Here is a 22,029-nt window from a genome sequence, read left to right as displayed (position 1 = left end):
GCAATTATGTTCATTTACTTTTAATAACTTACAAGACAATCAACCATATTTTCTATATAGTATTAAATATTCATTTACTTTTAACTATAGAATTAACCCCATATATATATATATATATATATTAAAAGTATACGTAATTAATTAATTAAAAAAATTAATTTAGTTAGTTGAACAGAATGTGTTATTTATTATAAATATTTTGATACTATTTTTTATTCTCATAAATAAAAATAATAATTAATTAACTACATATTCAACTTGACATTGATATAAAAAAATTAACAATTAATAATTAAAATTTAATTTTTGATAAAAAAAAAACCTAAATTTGACCCTGGATGTATAAATTCCGGGCGTGCGTTACTCTTTTTCCTTGCCGTATGGGGTATCCATCTATGGTAAAAAAAAAAAAAAGAAGACATTATGTTATTATGAAATTAATAAAGTTAGTGACTTTGTGGGGTCAGCTGGGTCAGACAACACAACTTGACCCTTTAACGGATCTGTGTAGTGTTGCAGAATTCCAGCCCGCTCTGTATTTCAAATTTTGAATTTTTTGTCTTTCATTGTCACTACTAATAAAAAGCTAACAATCTTTTACTATTAAAAATTGATTCTTGGGCTGCGTTCCACACCACATTCCCCTCTATTTGCAATTCCATTCTCCTCTTCTTTCTTTCTTAACACCTTTTTCACCTTCCATTTTCCTTCTACTATCTCTCCTTCAAAATTCCATGGGTGCATGTTTGAGTAAGAAGAAAGGGTCTTCTTCTACAGCAACCAAGTCAGCTTCTTCCACAGCACATGTTGCTGTGCCTGAGCTGAAGAACAATCCTCCTTCTGTTAGTGGTGTCACTGTTTCCAAACCCAAAGTGGAAACTGAAACTGCCCCAGAAGTGAAACTGAACAAGGACAATTCTAAGAAAGTGGAAGAGAAGCATGAGACAGTGCCAGAACCTGAAGGGCATGTGAAAAAGGAGATATTCATCATCAAGCACAGGAAGAGCCATGATGATAGAGAGAGAAACTCCAATTCCAAATCCCCATCTTTCACTGAAGAATCAATGGCTGATAAAACTGCCCCAACACCATCCACAAACATGGGTGTTGTAGGAGTGAGGACTTCAAGCTGCACCAAAGAAGAGGTGGATGCAATTCTCATCCAGTGTGGGAGACTCAGCAGAAGCTCTTCAGGGAATGCTGCTGCTGCTGCTTCTGGTGAACACAGAAGAAGGTACTCAGGCTCAAAGAGAAGCTATGATTTTGACCACTGTGACAATGACACCGTTTCCAATGATGATGACTCAAAGAAGGCCAATGCCAATGAGAGCAACAGTGATCTGTGTGAGGAGGAGAGGCACCAGCAACGGCCACGGCAACGCCAGTCTCCGAGCCGAAGGCCTTCTTCTTCTCAGGAAAGGAGAAGAAGAACACCAAGCAGGGAAAGGGAACAGCAGCAAAGGTCAAGCAGCAGGGAGAGGAGAGTGAGTAGATCTCCTGGAAGAAGGTCATCAGAGAACACCACACCTTCCAATGCAAGAAACAACAATTGCAGCAACACTAGTTCTAGGCCTGGGAAGATGGTTTCTGTTCCTGCCACTGTTTCATCACTGGTGATGGATAAGAGTAACAATAATGGTGGTGGTGGCGGTGGTGGAGAATCTGGAGCAACCACTGGCATCAAGAGGATCACAGTGAAGAGAAATGTGGGTGCTGCCTCTCCGCGGTCGCAGTCGCCAGCAAGAGCAAATGGGAATGCTGCAAGTGGTAATAAAGCTTTCAATGAGAATCAGCAGCAGCCATCCCTTAGCCGCAGCAATTCAAGGAAAGCAGAACAATCACCTTACAAAAGAAATCCATTGAGTGAGATTGAACCTAACTCCCTTGCTTTTCCACATTCAACAGCCAATAATAGCAGCAGCAAGGTGCAAAACAGACCCAAAAAGGAATTTGAAACAGAAGCTAATCAGGTATTGTTCACTCTTTTAGTATTTGGTTCACAATTTATCAGCTTTTAAGATTTGAATTGTCATGTTTAGTAATTGATTGATTAGTCTTATTGATGTGATTAATGTAAATTATTCAATTCAATGGTGTTTTTCCTTATTGTAGAAAACAAACGGCAGCAGAACTGCATTGGACAAGGGAATGAATGTAAATTGCAAGACAAAGGTGCAACAAGAGGAAGATGTGAAAGTGCAGTCTTCAATTACTGATAATGTTGTTGTGAAAACAATGGTACCACCAGGAGTTGACAACCTAAAACCACCCTATACATTAACAAGAAGCAGATCTTCGAGGCAATCGCGGGACTTAGACCTCAACCCTGAAGCTCTATTGAATCCTCCACAGTCCTATGCTTCACTGCTGCTTGAAGACATCCAGAATTTCCATCAGAAGAACACACCACCTGTTTCTCTCCCAGCATGTGTCACCAAAGCTTGCTCTATCCTCGAAGCTGTTGCTGATCTCAACTCTAACGCCGGCTTAAATTTCTGCGGTGCAGAAGACAGGAGAAGTCCACTGGCTTTTCAGTGTAGCAGGAATGACTACAATGTTTCATTGACTACCCACGATTATGGAAAAAGGGAGCCAGATGCCGAGGACCCGGTTGTAGAATCAATGTTATTATTCAATGATGATGATGTGATGGAACAAAGCTTGCACAAGTATGTGACAGTGAATAGGGGTGGTTTGCTTGGTGGGGTGGACATGGATGACCAAGAGTCTTCGGGAAGCAACAGCTTCACTGTCAGTAGTGGTCAACAGCGCTGGGGTGTTTCTTCTTCATCATGGGAACCAAGTTCTGTTGAATCAAAAGATTGCTGGACTTCAAGATCGAACTACTCCAAAGAGGAAGGCCAGAAATTGGGCTTGGAAGGGAGGGTGGCATCTGAAGCGGGGCTTGACGCAGGTGAAGCCAAGAAGAAATTGAACAGCCAAAGGAGAGAGTGTGATCATCATCAGCATGGGAGTGGAATAGGGCATGGCAGGCTTGGCGCCAATAAAGTTCTTCACAACAGACCTGTTGTTACAGCAGCTGCATCCACATAGATGTTGCTTTGTTGAATGGATTCTCCTTCTTGTATCTTAAATACTCCATGAGTTTAACTGCTTCTGTTTGGAGTTGCACACTTTGCAACCAGTTCTCATTCAATTAAGATCCATATTAACAATACTTGCCACTTCTCTTCACTTTTAGCTTTATGGTCTTTATTTCTTCAAATTGGAATTGCATAAATAGGGTGATCGATCAGTCATGCTTTTAGCTCCATTTATACCAACTCAGACACACTTAAAAGAATGGTCAGGCATTGGTATATGTTACAGTTTCCAAATGGAAATTGGAAATAAAATCAGGTTCGTCAAATAAATTATTAAACAAAGTCTAGTACGGTTGTAGTAGTGTTCTACAATCTAAAATCTTGGGGTCTCTCGCCAACGATTATGTTGCAATTGACTTCTGGTTGGCGCAGCATTTCTGCATTTTAGTGTAAAGACTTAACTAGTCCTGGTTTGCTGCAATGCAATATTTTATAAATTAGCATCGCAGTTGTTGATTTTGATTAGTGCAGCTTAATCATGCAATTAATGAGTTTGTTTCATTTTATAAATATTACAACAGCTATAACATATTATAATTGATCGAGTACTCTACAGCTTGTACTCATAAACTAATTAGTTCAATAATTATATAATTATATTTTGATTAAATAGCAGTAGCATCGCAGCATCCTAATTGCACATACTATTATCAACATATTTTATTCTACCAATAGACAATAGTCACACTATATGACAAGTATAGAACTTCCTTCTTGATCTTATGCTCAATATAGACATCGGCCCGATCTGTATATTTCTTTCACAACAGATTCATTATACTCGAAACTTGCCATCAACAGTCATAATATATACATTTTGTTCAGTCATAATCACTTAAGCCATTTTATACAACAAAAAAACCTTTACGGAAACAATTTATTCCGATATAAGGCTTGTGTTCTGCCCAGGTAACTTCAAGTTTTTGGTATATATTGCATAGGAAGAGGCTCGAGGCCTAAATTAACTAACAAAACAAAATTGTATTTACACTAGCATGAGCACAAGGGCTCCAAGTTGTATATCACTGCAATTTCTCCTCTCCATGTCCAAACTTGCTTTTATCGTTCCCAATTTGAGTTCATGGAAAACATCTAATTCCCAGAGTTGTTTTCCATTGGATTAGGTTGAAAGAACCAGGCAAAAATGACAATTCATTCAGATGTGCTTCTGAAGTTAACCATGTATATTCCAGCCACAGTGACTAAGGCCCCAACTAGTTGTACAGGAGAGAAGGTCTCACCAAGATAGAGAAACCTGAAATGCCAAAGTAAAGTGTGAGTCATACAAAGGTCTTCAGGAAGATACATAAACATGAAATTTGAAAAATGTCAATTGCTAGAGAAAATGTCACTGGATTGTTATTCTTTCCAAAATTTTTATAGTTGAAAAAGGTCACTTTTTTCTCCTTAAGGACTTGAAATTGCTTGAAAATCCTGAGTCTATCCCACTGTCAAGCAGCCTTACCCAAAAATTGAAGCAAACATTGGGGTCAAAAACGTAAGTGAACTGAGCTTGGTCAAGCTACCTGCAGTGCAACACAAATGCTATATCAATATGGTACATGGGATCAATATGGAATTTGAAAAACAAAAAGAAACTTCAAAGCTGTATGCAAACAAATTAAAGCTAAAGATGCATCAATAACACAGTGATTACAATATGGAAGAAGAAATGAACCATTTTGGACTTAACATGGAAGCTGGGATTTGTATATTTCATGTGACCATAAAAAGAAAATCATTGGCGAAGAAGAAAAAAAAAGGAAAAGATCATGGAAGGAGAGACATACAGACCTTTAGTTGCACTATAAAAGAACACACCATAGCTGACTGCGCTTCCAAAAATGGATGTGTAGAGGAGTGCCAATATATCAGTCGAACTGTACTCTTTGAGACTCAAACTCACTGCGGGGTCATTGTTAAGAACTGCGAATAGCACAAGTGGGAGACCACCAATAACCATATGCTGCAACGGAAAAAGTGTAAAGTTTTGAGCCATAAGCTTATACAGTGTTAAACCATAATATCATCTGCTATATAGCTTCCTCCATTTGCCAGTCATTTCCTCTTTTTTTCTTAGATAACAATATTTTTATTTATTTTTGATGAAATAATCAATAAGATACGAATATAAGACCTATACAATCCATTTCACTAGTTTCAGATACAAACTTATTGTTAAAATATATGATATTCTAGACACATCTGCAACTATAATCATGAACCATAAAGTCTAGCATATCCAAATTCATAGTTTACCAAAATTGCCATGTTGTACGGTTTAAAACTGATAATGCAAAGAGGCAATATGACACATTAACACACAATCATTCAGTTAAGTTTCATAATAGGTATTTAAATAATAACAAAGACTAGAGTCAAAAGGAGATTTGAAGCACACCCATCCAGTAGCCATGACAGGGTCAGAGTACTTGGAGACCCACCGGACCATGACCGTGCCAATTGCCATACTCTGAGCTGCAAGTAGCATCCACCACTCACCACTTCCCCATAGTGAGAAGTTGCTTTCATCAAATGATAGGGCAGGTAACTGCAACAAAATCATCAGTGCTTGCATTACTAAAACTGTAATGCATAATACATAATACTGTAATAATGTAATTTTGAAATATAAATTGTATATTTCAAAATTACAAAAAAGAGAATAAATTAGGTAATTGTATGAATCTTCTGGATGGTGGTAACAATTGCAAATCGTATCCTTCTAAATGAAACAGATAAGAATTCAACTGCTAATTTTGGGTTGTGCTTTAAAGGGTACGATAATTGATTTACTGATTTTTGGTTAGAATTTAAGTTTACCTCGAGCAGTACAAGTCCTATGACACCAAGTACAAGCCCAGCAGCTCCAACAACTCCGATTGACTCACCAAATAACAAAGCCGCAAGTACAGCCACAGTCAAAGGCTGCGAATCAATTATAACCTGCAATATATCCACCCACGGTAGATAATCAAGGCAAGCAACAATAATTACTCAGACTTGAAAAGTAGAGTTTGAATCAACACAAAGTTCGCTCAAAACAAATTCCCCTCGCAGCATTTTACAGAGAAAAAATTCACTAGTTTCCATATTAAACTTATGCCGTCTATTATTATCATTACTATTATTATAATTACTATAGAGTTTAATATGCACGTAAAAGTTTACTAGTATATTGTTAACTAATCAAAAAATAATTTTGGTATGAATTTTAAATCTTCTAACCATAGATTGCCATGTAAGGTGAAATTGATAACTTTAATTACAATTACTACTTCAGAAGTCAAATTTATATAGGTTTTCTGGTTGACAATATGTGAAAAGTAGACTCTACTAATAATAGTAAAATTGATTAAGAAAATAAGCACCAACATACGCTGCCCAAACCAGCTGAAGTCCTTTGCAACCCTTCTGCAAGAAAACCCTGTCACAATGAATCAATTAAAGTTCAAACCAATGAGCATTGCATTCAGGTAAAGTAAATACAGCAAGTGAAATGTGAAGAAGAAGAAGAAGGACCTGAAAGCACGCGGCATCGACGAGAGCGAAGAGGGTGATGGAAAGCCAAGCGTTGAAGCCAGAGGGGAGAGTTCTTCCTCTGGAAGCGGCGAATGCGACGAGAAGAAACCCCGCCGGAATGAGGCGAAAAGCGGAAACGAAGAAAGGACCGCATTTGGGAAGCACTTCCTTCATCGCCACCATGGCCGTGCCCCAGAAGAAGAACGGCGACACCAACACCGCCCCTTCCCACAGCGCTTCCGCGAGACACAGCATCGATGACGATGATGATGATGATGATGACGATGATGATGGTTCCGATTGTTTCTCTTCCGTGTTAACGAGGCATTCCACGTCTTGGCCTGTTCCCACGCAATCCACGCCGTCCTCCGGAAGCTCGGTTTCGAAGGCGGTTTTGTTGGAGCATGGAACCCTAAATCGGAGCGAAGGTGGAGCGGTGGTGAAGCGAGTAAAGGAGGAAGGTGGGAATGTGAGGGTTTGGATGCGAAATTGGGAAGTGTGAGAAAGGAGAGAGAAGTGGCGGGTGGTGGTGGTGGAGACGGTGAGGGTGGCGGAGGGAGAGGAGCACCACCACGACGCCATGGTTGGAGTGAGTTGAGTGGGTAGTGTTCGGTGATGTGTTGCGTTAAGTATCAGAAACAGTGACAAGATTTGTGGTGGTGGTGGTTATAACTTCCTTCTTGCAAATTACATAATTAGATGTAACTAATATACAACTATTACTGAAAATTAAAATAAAATGTTAGAGTAATTTATTATAATGGAGGATAAATATATAAAGGAAATGATATAAAAAAGAAATTATTTTTTTATATTAATTTTAGAATAATATTTATAGATTATATATAATAGTTATAACTGCTTCCTAAGTGCAATGAAATAGAATTCAAATAATCTCCTTAATATCTGAAAAAATGCAATGTCAGATAAATTAGTTTATATTGATTAAATTAGTTCTTATTAAATTCTCCGGGAGGCAGGAGCTATACATTAAAAAAAAAATCACCAGGAGCTAATCTGTTGTGATTAACAACATATATTTTTATATAGTAATTTTATTTTTCATAAATTAATGCATTGGACATTATCGATTTTTACTTTTCCTCATAAGTTGTTCATTTATGGAAAAAAAATATTTACAAATTTGTGTAATTCATTTATTTTATATCTTCAATTAAATGTTATAAAAAAATCTATTTCTTTTGCTCATTTACACCCATCTCGAGAGTGAAGAATAGGTTTTGGGCTCAAAGTTAGTTGGGCTTGATTCTGATCAATTAGGGTTGGGGCATTTGTTTGCTGCACATCCCATTGTGAATCTTGCACCTTGCAGAGGAAGTTAAATAGACAAAAATGTTTCACCTTCTTTTTTTTTTCTTCTTCCTCTAGTAACTAGTAACGTCAGCCCCTTGCCGTGCCCTACGCCGGCCACCGCCCCACCCTTCAACATCCTCTAATAACGGTGTCACCCACCACTTCATCAACTTCAGACTCCAATCCTGTTGTGCCACCCACCACTGCACCATACACCACCAATCGTCACAAAATCCATAAATCAAACAGCACCATTGTGCCACACACCATCGCACCATATACCACCTTGAAAGGAAATCGTAGATACAAACCATCACCTTCAGAAAGGGTTTGAGCAAGAGGAGTAGATGAAGGAGAGGATTACAATTTTAAAAACATTCGAGTTTGAAGCTTCTCGCGTTGACTATTCTAGGATGAGATTTTTTTTTTCTATTCTATAATAGCTAGTCCAAAAGTATATATGTATTTCATAAAACTATTTCAGAATACATATATAATTTCAGAATAGTTATTCCAGAATAGAAAAAATTCCATTCCAGAATAGTTTTTCCATAAAGAAATAAAAATTCTTTATGGAATAATTATTTCAGAAGTACATATGATAAAATTTTAGTTACATAAGAAAAGCCAAAAAGTAAGAGCTATGACGATTTCCGAATACTTCAACTTCTTCTGTCCTTATGATAAAATTTTAGTTACATATAAGAAAAGTCACAGAGATGATGGCGTCCAAGAGATTACTGCACCGACAGGGTTAGGTAATTAAATTATTAAACTCGAAATAACTCTATTTCAAATTAAATTATCAACACACATGTACGTTAATTAATTTATATGGTTTCCTTTTATTTTTATGAACTCTAACAATGAAATTAAACGTCAAGAGCTATCTATGACTTTGTCTCTGGAACGCGTTGTATGCGGCTGAAAAAGCATCCGTTGAACCTTCTAAAACCGTTGTTTACATAAAATATATATGTGGATGCGTTTTACATAAGCAACAATATGTGATGCAACAATGTATAAAAAAAAAATTGTGATGCAAGTTGATTATACAAAGGGAGAACTAAAATAAATTGTCATGTGATTTATATATATTTTCAAGTTATATTTTAATTTAATAATGTGGCACTTGAAACTTTTTGAACCATCCAACTCATGTATTTTAATCATTATATTTTTAGATTTAGGGTCGTCCCTTTGGAGAAAAGAGCTTTGTTTTCTATTATTGATGAGAAAGATTATTTGCAATGCGTTGAAAACAAACTATTTAGTGTTTGGTATTCCCTTCTGTGTTTTTCTTTTCTTTGTATATATAGAACAATTCATATGTTTTGAAATATTTTTCTTTAATTTTGTACTCCCTATTGGAGAAAGGTCAAGGCTGTCAACAAAGATATAGTGGAGAATATATAAAAAGAAGGAAAAAAAAGCAGTATGAATGGATGAAAAATTAATAGAATTAGCTACGCCTTAGTTAAAATTGTGTTAGCTAGACTTGATCCAGATTCAAATGAGGGATTGCATTGTCAAACATTTCCATTTGAGGGTGATGTTCAGTTTGAAACTCTGAAACATTTTTGAGTGCACGGATACTCTTTTTCAATTGTTTATAATTAAGCTTGGGAATTCCTTGGGTTAATATAATCCTTTTTTCTTCAAATTGTCCAAAATTAAACGCCATCTTTTCTATTTTATAGAAAAGTAATACTATACTATTCAGATGAAAATGAAATTAATAGTATTTTAAAAAAATATGTGAAGAATAGAAAACACCATAAAGAAAAAAGAAAAACAGAATTTTTTTGGGGGGCCTTAATTCCTTAACAAAATAACTAGTAACGGATTAATAACATTTTTAGTTATTTTATGGAATAAAAATACTATTAAATAATACATGCCACACTGTTAAATTAAAGGATGTATATACTCTATTATTAATATACATAAAAGTTACTATTTATACAATATAGTTTATTATATTTTACCTTTTTACACAAAGGATGTATATACTCTATTATTAATATACATAAAAGTTACTATTTATACAATATAGTTTATTATATTTTACCTTTTTACACACAGCATTTTCTTTTGTAATTAAATATTGGTTCATGACTTTTGCATAAGATCACAAATGTATAGTTGTTTTATGCAGCAACAGACCAATAAGTACGTAGTATATAAGCATTTTATACAAGAATTCTGATTCCTAGCTAAAAATACTAAAAATCAAGAGTTAGTTCGACAACTTCGACGGCGCGCATTATATATTGAATTAGTATTATAAAGACACAATGTTGAATAATCGCCACATGTGATTGATAAGTCTGCATACAAAATAAAACCAACGATGGTGACCCTTTCTAATTAGTCTTAACCATTCAAATCAAACATATTAAATCGGAAGCTTCAACCCTTGTCATCATATGCCATTACCCACTCCTAAACGTGTTCATGTTCCCACCCTAATTCATCCACCTATATGCTATATATATATTAAATATACATAGAGAAAAACCAAAAGAGAGGAAAAAGAAGGAATATATCATATCAAGAGCTTTGTCTAGTGTCTACCATATTTATACAAAGATCATCACATATATAATATATGATATATTTCTTCTTGATACAATTTTGATACCAAAAAATTAAACATGATGGCTGCAGATCAGCAAAGAATTCATCCTGTTCATGATGTTGAGGCACCACACAGACCTTTGGTGCCTGAAAACTATGCAAAATCTGATAAGGGTATTCCTCAGCGCACTTTTCCTGTGATGCATTCAAAGCCACCTAAGAGAAGAAGAAGCTGTTGCTGTAGGTTCATGTGTTGGACACTAAGCATATTGCTGATTTTGATCATTGCTATTGCCATCACAATAGGGATCCTATACCTTGTGTTCAGACCAAAGCTCCCCAAATACTCAGTGGACCAACTGAGGATAAGCCAGTTCAATGTTTCAGACAACAACACCCTCTATGCCACCTTCAATGTGGCAATCACTGCAAGAAACCCTAACAAGAAGATTGGAATATACTATGAGGGTGGAAGCCACATAAGTGCTTGGTACATGGACACAAAATTGTGTGAAGGGTCCTTGCCAAAGTTCTACCAGGGTCACAGGAACACCACAGTGCTTGATCTGCCTCTAACTGGTCAAGCACCTGATGCAAGTGGTTTGGTGAATAGAATTCAGGAGCAGCTGCAACAGACCAACAATGTTCCTCTCAATCTTAAGGTGAATCAGCCTGTGAGGGTTAAGTTTGGTAAGCTGAAGCTCTTCAAAGTCAAGTTCAGGGTTAGGTGCAGGCTTGAGGTGGATAATTTTGGTGCTAGTAATGATATTAGAATTTCTAGCAGTAGTTGTAAGTTCAAGCTCAGGCTGTGATGAATTCACTAGTACATATATTATTATCATTATTGATTAGTATAATATATATGTGCCATTGTTATATTATATTACTATTACTATTTCGTTTCATCTTTTTGTGGTTTGTTTGATTGAGATTTTTCGTAAGGGATGGAGGATCAGATGTGGTTTTTTCTCTCCATCTGCACGTACTTTGAGTTACATTTCATGTACTTCGATTCTATTAATTCAGACGCTATTTCTTATTCACAAATTAGCATATATTATTATCTATTTCATATGTTTAATTAATGACAAATATTGTTAGTTTTTTCTGCACCCAGTAATTACTCGAATATAGCTAGCTAGCATATATGACGATCTTTATATCGAATAGAAGGATCTGAATTCGAATCTCATTGTTAATTAACATGAAAACTTTGTTGATATATGTAATTGCAAGTATTTTTCTAAGCTCTCAAACTCTCAAGGTGGGTTAGCCTTCAGGATTCAACCATCTAAATTAACTTTTCACACAAAAAATACAACAATCTTTAGATAACGTATTAAAATTGTTAAAATCATAATAAAAAATGGAGATCAACTAACACAAATTATGGTCTTAAATACAAGTCTTGAAACACAGCTAGCTATGTTAATACATGTAGACTGTAGTTTATATATAAAAAAAATTCATTGAAATTGAGATTTTATTTAGGGTTGAAAAGAAGGAAAACACATTGTAAAATTATAACACAAATTGTAAGATTTTATCTAAATATAAAATTTCATTTAATACACAAGATAATAACAAAAAATAACCTTTAAATTACATGAAAGATGCATATTTCCATATATTAAGTTGATCATTTTATAATAAAAATCTATTAATTTTTCATCCATTTAAGTACTTAATAGATACAATTGTATGTAAACATTATATTATATATTATTATACGTAACTAATAAATAAAATCAAAATTTTATCTAATAATTATAAAAATATCACTTTAAAAATGTCATAAAATAGATAAAATAAAAGATCATTGAATCATTTAAAAAAATATAAGACATTGAAACTTAAAATAATAAAAGAATTAAATTAAACCTAAAGTGTTAAACTACTCATTTAGCACCAAAGCTCTCCGATTACAAAGCTAGCAACTTTCTAAGGTGTTCGACGAAATGTCAAACTGACCGAGTTTGCATAAAAAAGGGGTCGTTGACACTAATGGGTGTGAAGTTTGTGGGCAAACAAGAATTCCTAACTCGTTTTTCCATGTGTGTTCGATCCAAGACGACGTCTGCGCAGTATTTAGCGACAAGATTTCGAGACCCCACGTTTGAGAAACTCATGGACAACTACAAGAACCTTGTCAAAGTCATTGCCATTCAAGACCTCATCCTTGCAAACCCAAAGAACCGATCAGTCTCCATTGACTTCCTCCGCAAGTTTCCTCACATCTTCCACATTTACTATGACCCTTCCAAGTTGAAGCCCTTTTGCAGGTTAACTGATACTGCTCTTGATGTTTCGTGGAAGGAAACAGTGCCATTAATGCTTCTTTGCCTGTTGTTGCTGATGGACTTGTTCGGATACTGTCAATGTCTTCATCCAGAATAGTGCCTCTTAGAGCTGTTTTTAAGGTTTGGAAGGAGCTTGGGCTGCCTCATGATTTCGAGGACTCGGTCATATCTGCTAACTCTGGTGTTTTTCAGTTGTGTGATGCGCAGGAACCGAATACTCATTTGTTGAAGCTGGTTGATGGTGCTTGTAACAATGGTTTTAGGGCAGCTGTTGAAGATTGGAGGGTTGTTGAGTGCTGCAAGGAGGACTGTAGTGTTGATAGGATGAAAATGTGGTTCAGTTTCAAACATGGGTATCCTCCGGGGATGAGGTTGACCAAGAATTTCAAGGCCAAAGTGAAGGATTGGCAAAGGTTGCCATACGTGGGGCCTTATGAAGTGGTGGGTGAGAAGAAGAAGTCTAAGGCTGGAATGATGGCTTCGGAGAAGCGAGCAGTGTCGATTGTTCATTAGTTCCCTGAGTTTGACAGTGGAGAAGATGGTGGAAGTTGAGAAGATCAGCCAGCATAGAAAATGGTTTGGGATTGATTTAAATATAAGGGATCTGTTCCTGGACCACCCAGGGATCTTCTATTTGTCTACTAAGGGTAAAAGACATACTGTTTTTTTTGAAGGAAGCTTATGACAGAGGGTGTTTGATTGAACCAAATCCTGTCTATGATGCAAGAAGAAGAAGGTTACTTGATCTCGTTGTTTTAGGACGTCGGGGTCTGCCAGCTGTTAATTCAAAGTTGCAGGATACAAGCAGCTGCAATGAGGTTGGACAAGAGGAAAACCAGCAAAGACATGATTTGTCATCATCTTGACTAAAGCATTACAGCTTTGTTAAGGTGTCTTCCTTAATTTTCTCGTGTGTTGCTTTTGGCATATAAGTACCTAAAATTCAAGAATCACAGTTTTGATTCTAACTTGACTAAATGCTCTGCATAAATCAGTTTGATATATAGGAAGATGTCCTAATTAGTGAGAAGCTTCCGGGTGAAACTCCGAGCACAAGTTAACTCCATAAATACAAATTCCTTTGTTCTGTGAAAGTGTAGCTGACTTTTTATTACATTGGAAGATGCTAAACTATGGTTCCCTGCTTACCGCAGAAGCTTTGCTACCATAAATACAAATTCCTTTGTTTTTTATGCATTCCTATAACAACACTTTTCTTGAATGGCTAAGGGGGTGTTTGATTTGGTTGTTTTCTGTTTTCATTTTCACTGAAAACAGAAAACGGTAATGAAAATATGTTTGGTTGGATTTCTGAAAACAATAAATTTTCGTTTTCAGTGTTTTCAGTTGAGAACAGAAATCACATTTCGGGTAAAATGAAATTGTGGTGACAATGAATGTAATTTTAAGCAAATAAAAAAATACAAAAAGAAAAGAAGTCAATATATCATAAATTTTCAGTATTTTTATTTCATGAAAACAGAAAATAAGAAGTCAAATCAAACAAATTTTTAGAATTCTAATCTTTTAAAAATGAAAACAGTTTTCAGAAAATGAAAACAGGAAATGAAAACAGAAAATGAAAATGCAAACCAAACACACCCTAAATTAATGAACTCTCTGTCAAACCATAATACCATATTATTATGGGTCTTGCTAACGAATACCCTAAGGACACTGATTAACATTTGTCTATTATTATATCAGTGATTATATCCTAGTAAATATGCTCTGTAGTGTTGGGAGCCTTGCCTACATTTGACATAGTTATCATGCTAGAGCTGGAACTATCTTTCTTTCTCCATCATATATAGTTCTACTACACATTCTGGGATGTCCAGCATCCTCTCTAATGCACAAACTTAAGTTTTTTTTAAACTATTATTCATTTATTTTATCTGTATAAATTCATAACCTGGTCTTCAAGTTACCTAAATAATTTAAAAAGAAGAAAAATGAATTTAATACTAATTTTTCTGGAAATAGAGTTCCCCTTCATGGCGCCTAAATTATAGTGACCTCTTATCAGAGTGACATTAAACAAATGAATCATTTAAAGATATAAAACAGAGCTTTATAGCATGCCATCAAGAAACAAAAACAAAACCATTTTCCATTAAGCCATTGGACTATCAAAAAACCAAAATTTCAATAAAATAACATTTAGATCAAAGAGTCTCAAAGATATCTGTTAATGTGTTGTCAGGTCTTCTATCCCTCTTCGACTTTATTCCATTTCATTCACTTATTTAAAATGAGAAATTAGTTTATTTTCAATAACAGTTCGTTATCTTGTAGTAAGCATTGTCTTACTAGATTTTCGTTTTCTTGTTTTGCTCTAATTGAAGGAGAATGACGATTTGGCATTAGTCCAGGCAAGTTTGACATTTGTGAACAAGGATTGGAATTTGCTTACGAGATGTCGCGGTTACTAAACACTAATTCATCTTTCCACTTTGAGGTTGAACAGCAGGTCAATGGTGAATTCGTTAACTTCAGTTTTAATGGTGTCTAGAGAATTTAGGTCCTTGAGGAGAATGGCAGCTGGTTGGAATGAACAGTTGAGGACATTGATATTGGGATATTGCTGTTTGTGCTCATCTTCGTGGCTGAAAGTTCATATTTCTCATTGATATTAAGGTGCGTTGTAAACTTCTAATTCAAATATAGATGTCTAATCATTTTTTATATACTTATTATGTTTTTTGCAGTGCTTTTGTGAACTTTTGTAGAAACAAGCATCTAAGGAAAAGCAAGCAACACCGCTGCTAATCTGGCCCAATGCAGTTCTTTCGTTTATGTTTTATTTATATAATCCATTCAAAGTTGAATTTATGCACTTTTGCATTGTGGTGTAATTAACTTCTTTTTAATCAAAGAAACTTTTGGCATCAAAGTAAAAAGAAAACTTAATCCTTCTAGTAAGTTAAAGTTGGGTGTCAGTTGTTTTCTAAGTTACATTTATAAATAAAAAAATTTATTGTTGTAAAATCCTGATAACTGTCTTCAATTTATACCAATAAAAAAGATAAAAAAGAACCATCCAATTTAGGTTTATGGAAGTTGAATCACTATTTCTGAAAATGACTTATCGGGATGCCTGGCACATTTATGAAATTAGATGATGCAGTGACCAACTTAGATTAGCATAATTTAAGACATTCTAAATAGAAGTGTATCCTCATTCGAATCAAAGGGTATTTTTTGCTTATGTAATTACACGGCTCTAGCCTCTACTAGTAAGCTGAAGAAGGACTAAATGTGTAATAACTTTTACGGCTCTACTTCCCCCACTGCTATAACATAATCAGTGATGATGGATAAGCATGCCATCTCTGAAATTCCTGCTTTTAAAAAAGTATGCATCTCAATATTTCTCGTTTGCAGCAGTTACATTTTAACGTTGCTAGCAAAAACGTTATCAACTTCTCAAACAGTTATCAACTTCTCATGCCCTTTATACCATAACTAAAATTTGAAACCGTCTATAACATAATATAACCCACAACTCTTATAATTTCTACCAAAAAGGTAACTCACGTAAATAGATTAACAACATATCTGAAAAGCTAACTGTAACCAGAAATTTTGGATTCTGTTACCATCGGAAATAAAAGATTGTTTACTGTAAAAAAAATAATGCAACATGTTTTGACATGCAAATACTAACGTTTAGCATAATCCAACTATTATCAAGGAGCAAGAAAAATTACTAATTAGTTTGAATCACATGTCCCAATCAATTTCTATGTATCATGTTAACACTTTTTAGTAAATTGAAAAATATGCAGGGTCATTATTTGAATATTCATACTGCATAGAGTGACAATTTTGGCCTTTCTGATTCTTCAATTCAAGATGGTCTAGCCAAAAAGGGTTAAAAAAGTATCTTTCTTTTTTATAAACTGTACTTCTCCATGGGTATGCACCCGTTGTGTCCTCTCCCCGACTGTACCTTTACTGTGGACCACACAAAATTGACAGCTTTGTTTCTCGGCAAAAAGCCAAAGGGTGGGTTTAATTTTGTGCACGGAAAAAAGAATGAGAGAATTTGAGAAGAAATATTTAAATTAGAGTAAAGAAAAAGATATGAAATAGACATTATTTTTTAAAAATATACTCATAAATAATAGTAGTTCATTCCCCCACAACCAAAAAAACACTTGGACATTTGGTGCTAATCTTAACCCTTGCTTAACAAAACGGATAACAGCAATGCTATCAACCAATCCAAACAAAATAAGCACCATGGATGGCATAGTGACAAAAAATGTTATTTTACTTTCTACACACGACATTTACGTCCAAATTTCAGGAGGGCGGCAATAAGAATGTCTTCAAGTGTTTAATTTTTTTGAGACAAACTTGTGCCCTCTCAAGAACCAAATCCACCCTATCTTTTCTCTTGTTCTTCCTGCTTGAGAAATGCTTCACTACAACACTCTTGGGAGTTTCAAGCTTAGAACTTCCATCAATCTTCTCTATCACTACTCTGTCTGCCAAACCAAGTTCCAAATCATAGTCACTCCTCTTCCTTAGCTCCTCCAAGCTAGTGGATTCTGTTTCAAAAAAAAATGACAAAAACATCTCAAAACCATATAAACCTCTTAGCATAATGACAAAATAAAAGAAAGAAGAAGAAAGTAAAGAAAAACCTTCAGTATCAAAGAAAGCAAGGTGAGTGCTGAAGTTATTGTTTTCTGGAAGCTGTTCAGAATCATGGTGATTGGTCTGGAGTTGAAAGATAAAGGACCTGAGCTCATTCTTTAGATGCTCATGATGGTTAGGATATTGGGCTTCAAGCAGCTTCAACTCTTCCTTTGCCTGTTCTTCCATCATGCTTCTTTTCCCTTCAAAAACATCATTTCATGGCTTTTACTTGTTAGATCCATTCCATACTTCCATCATATCCTAAGCTCCCTCTCTTGCTTTCTCTCTCTTTGGCTCTGTCTGCCACTCCCTACACTATAGCACTGATAAAATATTGATGACACAAAAAGCCTGAGGTGATGGAAGTAAAGTTTTCGTATTTATCTTTGTTTTTATCTGGCTAAAATGCAATCATCATTAATGTTATTCATCATTTATTTTTAAAATCATTTATTTAAACTCAAGATTTCATAATTCATATTACTCCTATAGTCCTATATAATATAAAATTAAATATACTTGATTTATGTACATAATACTGGATTATAATATACTCCTATGTTATTAATAACACTCAATTATCTAATTCATTAATATTAAAAAAATATGTAATTAATTTAGTTAATAATAAATTTGTACTAAATCTATATATTTTTCAAAAATATTATTATTATTAATATTTTTCTCTTTTCTATTAAATAAATGTTAATATAACTTATCTCTTATATAATTAAAAATATTTTTAGTATAAAAATAATTAATGCATAAAATAATATGGATGAATTTTAATAAAGAAATAAACAAGTCTAAAAAATTTAATCTTATAGATAAAAATGAAAGTAAAGTAGTATTAATTTAAGACAAGTGTTAATTAGTGTGTCCTTAAAATATTGATTAAGAAAAACAAATTGAAACACATTAAATTAAATTACATTGTTTATAATTTTTTAAATGATTTTTACAATAAATATTTATTTTAAATTAAACACATTACTATATTTTAATTTTAAGAGTATTTGGCATGTGAACAAAAGGCAGAAAAAAAACACTCAAAACCACCACCATGTATTGGCATTGGTCTTTTGGAAGGTGGAAAGTTATGTCGGCTTCTATTGGGGTTTCCAAAGTTACTCATTGGTTTTTTTTCGAAACCAAGTTACTTATTAATTAATTGATCTATTTGGTGGGAAATTGAATAGTTTATCAGTGCCAGAAAGGACAAAACATTAACTATGGGGGAAGTGCGATGCAATTAAAAGCTATTGCTAGTCTTGGCTGTTGGACTTGGCCATATTTATAGGCACTAAAGAATTGTGTCCCTTGGGTTCACCTTGGACCTCGTGTGCGCAGAGATAGAGAAGATCCATTCATTCACAAGGGAATGTTCGAAACAACTTGTCTAATGCATATCTGTTACTTTTTGTCTCATTTTATTGGGAATTTGATCAAATATTAGTTGACACTAGTATTTAATTTAATGTTCTATCATCTATTTGCATTTGGTTTGATATTCATAAATTGATTTTGAGTTAGAATTAATTTTAGATAAGTTTTTATTTGTTTGGTTTCATATTATATAAGAATTCAGAATTAATTTTGGGTTTAACTAATTTCTGTATTGAATGCAAAATTTTATATTAAATTTCACTTGTAAATTGATTTTTAATAAAATATTTAAATATAAATTATATCACTTTAAAATTAATTTTATTAACCTGCACCCAAATTATCTAATATGCTTTCAGCTTCTTGAAAGGTAATTAAAAGATACTTAACTACTGAATACTAGTGAGTAATGCCTAACCAAATCATCATTTTTTATGAACGTAGTGTATAAGATTGTACACACGTGGAGTGGAAGTGAAAACAAAGCTTGATAAGTCAATTGGAAGTTTTTGATAGCATTTTTGGTCAATAAATTCATTAAAATATAAGTGTTATTTTTAGAACACGGGAAAGGAATTACTGATTTTAATTGATAGCATTTTTGGTCAATAAATTCATTAAAATAAGAGATTTGAGTGTTTTTTTCTATTTTATTTCATTAATAAGATATCGGTGAGTCACATACTGGTATTTATAGGATTCCAGACCAAATGTAGGGAAGTTATTAAAGCCACAACCATCACTCGCAGTGTAAAACCGTTGGAAGAAGCCCCGCAAGAAGCTAAAAGAGAAGAACTTTCCCAGCAAATGTACTTGCTTCCTAAAAAAAGGAAAGAGTTCAAAGGAAATTAAGAGAATATTGACATATTAATAAAGAATAACAAACTTTTGCAATATTAAATCCTCACTTGGCTAGTTTGGCACCCTCTGTCGTATGGAAACTATTGATAAGATGAGCTGTTGCAGTACCACTGTGATATGTCAATTTGAAGTCTACGATCATAATCTAACATCGACCATTAAAGGAAAAAAAATAAAAAACCCAATTCAACATGCATCAACCAACAAGAAGATTCATGCTTAAACAATAAAAAAGTTATATTCCATGCAAGCAAATTTACAATTAGACATTCAAATTATAACCTTATCCTGTATTGTAGTGGTGCTAATAGTTAATTAATGATGACAAAGTTAACTACTTTGACCATTTCTCGTGAATACGTTGTTCATTACTTGATGACATTAATTAGATTAGTGTATCTTTCGAAGTGGAACCAATGAAAAGAGGCCAAGAAAGCTAACAACAAATGCAAATGCTATCATCCATCCTAAACCTGGGTCTTTGATATCCTGCGCAGTGAATACTAGTGAATACGCTTTAGCAATTTCTGAACTCATTCCAAACATGTAGCTACCAAAACCTCCTACTCAAGTAAATCCAATCAAACAAGCGTTAACAAAAAAGAAGGTTCATTTCATTAGAATGGTTGGCTATTAGAGCATTGACCATAATTTCAACATGGTATTTTTCTCAAATCAGTGTAAAACCTAAAACATGTATAACAATAAATGTAATAGAGACAACACATGTTCAACTTGGCAAAAAGATGGGAAGACTAACATGCAACTCTAAAACTTCTTAGAACTCCAATACCTAAAAATAGTTAACTTCTAAGAAATTAAAATTCTAGAGATTTAATACATATATAATTAATTCAATAAGTTGAAAAGAAATGTGTTTAAAAATGATAATGATGTCTTGTAAACTTCAAGTAGAGTAGAGCTCTATCTGCATGCAAAGTTTAAAAAGAATAATAAAGTTACAAAACATATTGTTTTATTGATACTATTACTAATCCGTCAAAATACAGGCCAACATCAAAGTTTCGCATTAGTAAAATAAATCTATTTTTTTAATTAAAACACAACGCCTAAAATACTTGCACTAAGTTTTTCCAATTTTAGAAGCTCCGATACACACTCTCTTTAAATCTAGGATGTTTTCATGAATATGAATTTGAGTTTTATTTTTCATTCATTGGTCCCATTTTTGAGATTAATTTCCTAATAACTAGTTTGAGCTTGAATTTCATTCAACAAAACAAAGTGTCTACAAACGAGCGATCTCTTCACTTTATGTTTTCATCAGCTTAAAAGTCAAACATCAAAAAATTAAAGCATTTGCAAGCAAAGCATTCAAAGATAAATGATCGATGATGTGAAAAGAAGAGAAAGATTACCGCTGAAAGCAATGTCACTAGAAGCAACATCGCAAGTTTGAATAACAGAATTTTTCTAGCGAGTAAATGGTTGCATGAGCATCACTGTTTTCGCAAGCAGCTTCGTCATGTCTTCACGAAGAAGAATCCTAGAAGTCCCGCCGATATGTTTAGTCAGTGACGGATCCAAGACCCTAAGTCAGTGGGTATAAATTATAAAAAAAAATGAGTGGGTTCAATTAAATAAATATAAATAAAATAAAATATAAAAATATAAAATTTTATTTACAAATTTAGTCAATTTTAAAAAATGAGGAGGTGCAACATAGGCGGTTTCAAGGCCCGGCTACCCTGGGCAATTGCCCAGGCTCTGGCATAACCCTTTTAATTTTATGTTACTAATATTTTTCTTTTTTTTTTGGTGTTGTACTATTATTTTTCTTTATTAATGAATTAAACGGGCAACTATCATGTTTAGCACGCAGATTCAACAAAAAGTATCTTGATGTCAAATAGTTAGTTGAACTAGCTGGCATAACCCTTTTTGTGGACTGTATATTCTTATCCTTCACTCTTTTTTTTTTTTTCTTGGTAGAATTTTCCTTCTCATTTATTTACCCTTTGTAAACAATAATTACGATAATTCATGCAATAGGGTAATAACAACTATAGAAACACCAATCACATGAATATCATGTGATGTTGTTCTATAAATCTAAGTTGTACATTTATCAATTACTAGTATTTTAGTGAATGTTTATTTTATATAACTAAAATTTATAATTTATAATAAATAAATACTTATATATAAATTATGAAATAATTTTACACAAACATAAAAATGGAGAAAATTAAAAGAAAAATATTAAAGAAAGGGCAAGAAATTGAAAGGGCAAAACAATTGTAAGAGTTAAAAATTAAAAGGGCAAAAATATAGGTAACAGAAACAAAAGA

General features: G+C 33.8%; 4 protein-coding genes and 1 pseudogene across 4 annotated transcripts; 3 read left to right on the top strand and 2 right to left on the bottom strand.

Moving 5' to 3' along the window:
• Positions 1-363: 363 nt before the first annotated feature.
• LOC102667523 (uncharacterized protein At1g65710) lies at positions 364-3,178 on the top strand. The gene is made up of 2 exons (XM_006601981.4): positions 364-1,970; positions 2,113-3,178. The coding sequence occupies exons 1-2, from the start codon at positions 735-737 to the stop codon at positions 3,052-3,054; spliced, it is 2,178 nt and encodes a 725-aa protein (XP_006602044.1). The 5' UTR covers positions 364-734; the 3' UTR covers positions 3,055-3,178.
• A 789-nt stretch (positions 3,179-3,967) lies between these two features.
• LOC100783291 (WAT1-related protein At3g02690, chloroplastic) lies at positions 3,968-7,303 on the bottom strand. Its single transcript, XM_003552852.5, has 7 exons — positions 6,627-7,303; positions 6,484-6,531; positions 5,928-6,050; positions 5,506-5,655; positions 4,899-5,070; positions 4,570-4,630; positions 3,968-4,359 (listed from the first exon to the last, which is right to left on the bottom strand). The coding sequence occupies exons 1-7, from the start codon at positions 7,206-7,208 to the stop codon at positions 4,257-4,259; spliced, it is 1,239 nt and encodes a 412-aa protein (XP_003552900.1). The 5' UTR covers positions 7,209-7,303; the 3' UTR covers positions 3,968-4,256.
• Positions 7,304-10,414: 3,111 nt separating this feature from the next.
• On the top strand, positions 10,415-11,563 carry LOC100789322 (NDR1/HIN1-like protein 6). The gene has a single exon (XM_003553105.5). It carries the CDS (start codon positions 10,598-10,600, stop codon positions 11,330-11,332), a length of 735 nt encoding a protein of 244 aa, XP_003553153.1. The 5' UTR covers positions 10,415-10,597; the 3' UTR covers positions 11,333-11,563.
• Positions 11,564-12,442: 879 nt separating this feature from the next.
• Positions 12,443-13,865, top strand: LOC100782756 (protein ROOT PRIMORDIUM DEFECTIVE 1-like; annotated as a pseudogene).
• Positions 13,866-16,950: 3,085 nt separating this feature from the next.
• On the bottom strand, positions 16,951-17,865 carry LOC100785600 (uncharacterized). Its single transcript, XM_003553101.5, has 2 exons — positions 17,476-17,865; positions 16,951-17,379 (listed from the first exon to the last, which is right to left on the bottom strand). Exons 1-2 carry the CDS (start codon positions 17,657-17,659, stop codon positions 17,132-17,134), a joined length of 432 nt encoding a protein of 143 aa, XP_003553149.1. The 5' UTR covers positions 17,660-17,865; the 3' UTR covers positions 16,951-17,131.
• Between the last annotated feature and the right edge of the window lie 4,164 nt (positions 17,866-22,029).

Source organism: Glycine max, chromosome 18 (genome assembly GCF_000004515.6).
Source record: "Glycine max cultivar Williams 82 chromosome 18, Glycine_max_v4.0, whole genome shotgun sequence".
Classification (NCBI taxonomy): Eukaryota; Viridiplantae; Streptophyta; class Magnoliopsida; order Fabales; family Fabaceae; genus Glycine; species Glycine max.
The sequence above is the reverse complement of the archived record's forward strand: the minus strand, read 5'-3'. Positions and strand labels throughout refer to the sequence as shown.